This window comes from Buceros rhinoceros, unplaced genomic scaffold (assembly GCF_000710305.1).
Source record: "Buceros rhinoceros silvestris isolate BGI_N320 unplaced genomic scaffold, ASM71030v1 scaffold46364, whole genome shotgun sequence".
Lineage (NCBI taxonomy): Eukaryota > Metazoa > Chordata > Aves > Bucerotiformes > Bucerotidae > Buceros > Buceros rhinoceros.
The window spans coordinates 932-8235 of NW_010410814.1; the positions used below are offsets into that span (position 1 = coordinate 932).

At 36.6% G+C, this 7304-nt stretch overlaps 1 protein-coding gene across 1 annotated transcript; it reads right to left on the reverse strand.

Annotated features, from left to right (window-relative positions):
- Positions 1-326: 326 nt before the first annotated feature.
- TMBIM4 (transmembrane BAX inhibitor motif containing 4) lies at positions 327-7300 on the reverse strand (the record flags this gene model as incomplete). The annotated part of the gene is made up of 7 exons (XM_010135735.1): positions 327-550; positions 1124-1169; positions 1643-1760; positions 2768-2801; positions 4212-4317; positions 5507-5615; positions 7288-7300. Coding segments are annotated over 7 exons (633 nt in total), but the record flags the coding sequence as incomplete, so codon positions are not given.
- Between the last annotated feature and the right edge of the window lie 4 nt (positions 7301-7304).

The following is a 7304-nucleotide window of genomic DNA, read 5'->3' on the forward strand; positions in this document are numbered from 1 at the left end:
CCCAAAGGAAACACTACCAGCAGCTACAGAACAGCAGAGAGGCTTAACTCTGGAGCAATCGGAAGTTGGCAGACGTTTTAATGGTGAATTATGCCAAGTGCAAATTAAGTCATTAAAAAAGTAACTGAAATGACGACAGCATGATAGCTACATAAAATACATATTCTAGAGAAAAACTTCAGCTACATAAAAAAAAGCCTTTTTTTTTCCCTAAGGAGGGATGAATATTGACAGAATGAAGAAATAATAAAGATTCAGTCTCTAGAAGGCATAACTACACAGCACATAGACCATCCCAGTGCTTAACCTGATACACGTTACAGTCAAACCACACCGCTTCTGACTATTTTTTATTAAATGCCTCCAGTAAACGCAGCAGGTGTAAGAACAGATTGATGATGTCCAAGTAGAGATTGATTGCAGCCAGTATGTACTCTTCAGGGGACAATTTGTGCATCAGCAAATGAGTGTCATAAATAATAAATCCACAGAACAGAAGAGCTCCGGCAGCAGCAAACACCAGCTCCATTGTCTCACTATAGAAAAACAGCTGGAGGCAAATGAAACAGGAAAAAAAAAAGTAAATTTAATTTTCTTTTAAATATTAAAATCCCTGAATAATGATATGCCACACTTAAAAACAACGACACATGCTGTGTTTTTACTCTTAGGTACACACCAATACAATGTTACAATAACATTTCAATGTTCTTATTTCATATATCCCCCAGTCACACAATCTTTCTAACTGAGCAAAAGTGCCTCCTCTTAAGAGAGAGGAAGCTCTGGCTTCCAGAATATTAACAGCAGAAAAATTAGAAAAACAAAATACAATTGAAACGCACACCTCCTTCCCGTTCTCTCAAGCGAATAGTGGATATCCATTGACAATTTCGGTCAATCAACACAAATACCTCTTCTACATGCAAACACAACAAAAATCTGGTAACTGGGAATGAATGGTTAAAAGATCACCAGTATGATCTACAGCAGTAATGGCTCTGGTTAGGCATTTTCTTTCATTATGCTATACTGGACTGTCCAAAACCTTTTTGTTATTCTAAAAGTTAGTAAAAGATTTAAGTAAAGAATGTTTTTTAATCATGAACACAAGGTATCTTACCCTCAAGAAACCTGAGAAGATTAAAATCCACAAAAAAGCAAAGAGGCTGGAAAAAAAAAAAAAAATCTGTGAGCAACAATATCTTCTCTTTAAAATTTTAATTTAAATCTCTTCCCTTCTTATAAAACCTCTTGGTAAGTACATATCCATAATTCTTAGATGCCAAATGTTCATTGGTATTAGCAGTAAAACTCAGTTTTATAAACCTGTCAAAAGTTTATTTTTGAAAAAATATTTGAAGCAGCTGCCTTTTGTCCCAGTGAAAAATCCAGATAAACTAGTTTTCTAGTATAATACCATGGTTTTAAGAATCACAATCACAGAAAAGAATTTCTTACAAAGAAAGCAGAACTGCATAAAATTATCAATTTAAGATAAACAACATCCTCATCATTCCCTTGAACCAGGTTCTCTTGACCTGTATTGCTTATTACACCTGCAAGGTTGCTTTAAAAAAGAAAAAAAAATCTTAACAACAACTATTTAAAAAAAAAAAAAATCATAAATTTGATAACATACCCTGCTCCAAATTTGCTGAAGTCTCTCTTTGACTGCAAGGTGTATGCAGTGAGTCCAAGAAATACAGCAGTAGTAAGAATAAAGGCTTGCAAGACGATGGACACATCAAAGAAACTCACTATAAACAGAAAGAGTAAACTGTCGTTTAAAGACCACTACACTGTACTTCCTAAGTTATCTTTTGAGGGAACAGAAGTTTAAACTTTTACAGACAGGAAAAAAAAAACCTTAACTGTGAACATAAAAAGTAAATTATGCCTGAACTTGTCTTTGCACTTCAAAATCATGATCACAGAAACTCATGGACCCTCGCACTAGCTGTTTGGCAGTTACCTCACAGCTGTAGCTTCTTAAAAAGAAATAACAGATCTTCCCTAGTCGCAAAAAACCCCACAAAAACCAAAACAAACAAAAAAACAACCTAAAAAAAAAAGGGAAGTACTTCAAGTATAGATATGTGAAATCTTAAGGAAAAGCTATTTAAATTTTTAATGATATTGAAACAAGGAGGAAAAAAAATCAGTAAGGGCTCATAAAGCTTTGATTAGGGAATAGAAGGGGCAAGGTAAGAAAAATGAGTGGAACCTTTTTCTTCCTTCCTTCCTTCCTCCTTAATCTTCCCTTTCCCCAAACGACTTTTTTTTTTTTTTTGCAGGAGATCATAAGCCACAACAAAGAGTTGTTATAGCTGGGAGCTATAGTGCAAGGTGATGCCATGACTTGTCCACACACCGGCCCATCTCAACCCTGACAACGAAGTACAGAACTCTCCAAACGCAAATTCCCTTGGAGGAAACGGAGGGCTAAGAGAAGGATATTTCACTTGCAGATCAGCTCTGCCAAGAGCTGCCTTATAGGAAGGAACACTGCCAACTATACTGAAAGAATGGATAGTACAACTCATTTCTCACTTTAGGTCTGTACACTTTCAGTTCTGGATCAAGTTTTCTCCCTTGATTCCCTGTTTTTTGCTAAACTCCTACCACTGTCATTAAAATTTTCAAACAGGGGATTTATTATCATTTTAGTCACATCTAGGTATCTCAGATGGCAATTAGTACGACATATTGGATTCGATTTTCCAACTTCTCTATGGAATCAGACAACAGGTTGGCTACCATTTACCTGTAATGGCAACTGTCAGTGCTTCCAGTAGGGTCTACAAAAAGTAAAAACAAAAAATTACAAGGATTAGAAAAAGCATCCACAAAACACTTACATGGAGATTTCACATGCAATGAGCCCCACTCTGCTACATAATCCTAGCATGCATTACATTAGCTCTCTTGTTAAGTCTTTGTATGTAAAACCACGTTTAGTTTTCAACCAATGGCAATTGTACTGTCTTACTGTGCTGGACGTTGTCGTATCATATAAAAGGAGTACTACAGCATTGTTACCACACTTGTTACAAACTATTCGAGAGGCTACTAAATGAATACACTCTTAATATCTTGTTATACAGCTAAGTGCTTGCATCAGCTTCCTTTTCCCACTTGTCCTTGCTTTGAAACAGCTAATTTAAAATCAAAGTCTGGGCTGAAGGCTAGTATGGGCCCTGAGTTTTTCTAAAAGATAATTTCAAATTAAGTTTCATTACAATAAAATATGAGCAAAGTCTCTATGTCATGAACCAAGAGTTCAGAAACAACAGAACATTTAACCCATATTCTGTTTAAACCAATTTATCACACACAGATTTGAATCCTCCTATTTCTACAGAATGCAACACTGAAAATGTCATACCACAAACTTCTACACCATGTTCAGCCAAACTATTACATTACTTCTTGTTACAGCCGCACTTGTTGAAAGTTTTTAAACATTTTACTCGCCTGCAAGAGTTCAGTCAGGAAGCATGTAACTGTGTTACCACTTAAACTGTCTATCCACTTCAACAGCAAAGCTGACTTTCCCTTGTATCAAAAATAGAATCTAGGAAACTCCTAAAGTTGGATAGCGCTTCTGTGACTTCTCAGAAAACTGATTTGCTACATAATCCAAATATCCAAGAGCAACTGTTAGCCTATATCTACACATTTGCAACATCAGGCAGGAGACTGAAAGTTGACAACAGCTCTGAACAACCTGCATATGTTGGGAACATGCTCAGAATTTAGCATTAAAAAGACAACAATTAAAGAAATAAACTCATATGGCTGGTTGCATTTAGGTCTCTGCTGGAGGCTGTCCATTAAACAAACAAGGTAACAGAAATGCTTCCTCTTTTCCCACTGAGCAGTTTTATGCAAAAATCACTGATGTCAACAGAACACTGCAAGCAGATAGATACATTTATACATGCACACACAAAAGTCTTGCTCAACCTGATTCCAAGTCCTAACACTCTTCCTAAAGAAGACGTTGGAAGAAGCCTGATGTAGAGGCTATCTAGGAACAACCTGTGGCCAGAATCTCCAAAAAATAACTCAGATGTTTGGAAGTACATAGGCTATCTTTTAAAGAAAACTAGAAAAACATATTTCTCACCAGTAGTTTGCTTCAGGGAGTTCAGCACAATCAAAGATATTCTAGAGACTACTAACATTGAATATAAATAAATACTTACAAATCCAAATAGCAGGTATAAATTAAGAGGATGCTGGTGTCTGTATAGGGTCAGTGCCATGATTACAGCCAAAGATCCAAACCCAGATATGAAAAGCAGGGCAGGCCTATGAAGTTCCATACAAAAAAGTCATAAAAATAAAAATATCTGGAAGACTGAAAAATCAGTTTATATAAAACCAAGTTTTTAAGCGATCACCTAGATAAAGACACTGCTCCGTACATCCAGAGTAAATGCAAAGCAAGTTTTACAATAAAACTGCTCTAAAACATACCACCACAGATAATCAGTTTAAAATAGTACAGTGACAAGACAACGTTTTTCATACTGAAGCTAAAGATTACCCAGGAATCAATCACCTGGAGACAAACCCACACGAGGAGGAAAATCTGTCTGTACTGAACTAATAGTATTAAAGTATATGTATTATTTTGCCAATTAAGAATTCTACATTCAGTGAACTGTTTTATTTAAGAACCTGAATGCAACAACCATGGGCACTAACTGCACCAGAGAAAACCAGTACTGACCAGTAAGTATCACTATGATTAAATCATTCAAGCAGCCCTACAAGCAACAACTGGACCAAAATCTAACACAGAATCACAATGGTTCCAAGTGAGCAGGATGATTTTAAATTATCAGATTTAAGTAGAAATTTCTAGTTTTACACACCTGCTGTATAAACTATAGCTTATACAGAAACTTTCATATAGTATTTGACACTCCTTTCTTATTTCAGTTTCGAAGTGAAAGTAAAAGCAAAGTCTGCAAGTGCCCTTCGGGGAAAACAGGAAGTGGACTCAGTGCATTCCTTTCCCCATCCCAGTTGTTCTTTTCCCCTACCTGCTCCCCACAGTTTCAATTTTGAGACTTAAAGAAGATGGAGGAGGGAGAGGAGCAAGACATGTTTTGAAACAGGTACCTATAAACATCAGCATTCCAAACAGAGTCTAAAAGGAGATACTTAGACTATAAAATAAGAAATGTCAATAATTGAGATATTCTGCAACTGATGTATAGGTTTTCATAGTGTAAGTATTAAAATGAGTGTTACTAATAAAGCATTGGTTAAAATAAACTTTTATAATAATAATAATAAATTTTAATAACAATCCAAGGAGAAAAATGTCAGAGAAGAAAAGTTATTTCCTAACCAGGTTACAAAATTTCCATTATAGAATCAACACGCAGAGTATAAAAATAACTAGGAATACTGACATGTTCCAGAGCAACAAACTACATAAACTATACTTAACACACAATAAACAGCTCCATTTCATTTTCATATTTACCTTTCATGAACAAATGCCTGCACTCCAGTAGAGTACAGAAAAATTGCCGATGTTACAGTGGTCAAAAGCACTTGAATGGAAAGAATGCTGTAGACTTTCCGTAGAAAAGCTAGAATAGGGAAAATAAAAATGAAATGGCTTTTGAGTTACACTTATGAAGTTCAACAGTAAATCAGATACAAGCTTTCTATTTGATAGAGAAATTAGAATCATTAGAAATTCTCTATTGGGTGAAAAAGCACAAAGCAAAGCGGTAAGAAGTCATTTTGTTTTAAAAAATTGACTCAGTACTCCAGCAAAATTGCATTTATTCCTGGATTTCATTATTTAAACAATAACAATGATGAAAAAAGAAATACAAAAAACACTTGCAAAGAATTTACCTCAGACTACTTTAAACACTACGTACACCTAATCTCACTAAAAAATTACCAACCGTATACCCTCTCCATCACGTTACTGGTATCTAATGGAACTAAACAAAGAAAGATTAAGTTGAAAAATCTGTGGAAGACAGAAACAGTGATAAAAGTTTAAAAAGAAAAAAGTTTTACAGTAATAACTATTCCACTGACCTTCTTCCATGTTAAATATCATTTATAATAATTTGTGACTTGCATTGTACAGAATGGGTATCTACAGATACAGACTGCTGGAAAAAAAAATTCTAAAAATCCCATAATTAAGGGAACAGGCTTCACAATCCAGAATTATGAAGAGTGGAAAGTGGTACAGGACACACAGATGTATCGTACAGATATTCCCTATTATGAATGGAATGAGATGAAGTCCATTAGGCAAAATGCTCGGAAAGCAAGAGTAAGCTTACAAGGATAATCAATCCAATCTCTGATAGCACAGCCTAAACAAGTTTAAGAGCACAAACTATGAGAACCTGAATTACTTGCTTGCAGCAGGTAAAGTTAAATATACTTGTAAGCCATGAGGGACTGGGGCCAACGTTTTTGTTATAAACCAAACAAACCCAGAAGTACCCTGCTAGCTACAATAGCCATCTCCCCACATTAGTAAACGCATCGGCAATTTTGCTAATGGCAATACTCTTTTGTACTTCCTACGGCATCCAAGATAAAACTCTAGTTTTCTAGGAAAAGGTCTCCTGTTCATTAGAAGTATCTAATTAAAAATGCACAGCGCACAGCTATTTTTATTCCAAGACGTTTCCAATGACACTGTAACTATTTCAGCAGGGATTACTAATTAGACACCTTCTACAAGAGCATTCAGTGCATTTCAGACCTGCATACGCACAGCAAAGCAGTATTTAACGGCCACTAACATGTCCTTATAGCACACAAGTGTTTCAGTGGAAGAGACAATACTTGAACACTTCGCAGAAAAAAATTCAAATCCTTCAGTCTCCTGGTTAAAGTACAGCACCAATATTAGCATTTATGCATCTCATAAAGCATGTCTGGGCGTCAAAACGGATCGCTCTGGGGAAACCCAAGTCTGAACCTAGGCGGGTTTAATTCCTCTGATAATAAGACCTACCCCCTACACGCTTAAATGATAAAATCTTTCGTCGGCCGCTGATCTTTCTCTCACCCTTGACACTTAGGGTGGACTAAGTAACTCTAATTCAGGTAGACGCCACAGGCGATATGGGGTTAATAGCGGGGAACTTGCTGGGGGCACTGCGGTTCGAACCCCCTCTGACGGCCCAGCAAGGGGAGGCAGTAGGGGCCCTCCCGCGACGGACGGGGGAGGTGCTGAGGCCTCGATGGAAAGGGTGTGCGGCCGTCATCCCCAGTCCCTACCCATGCGGATATAGACG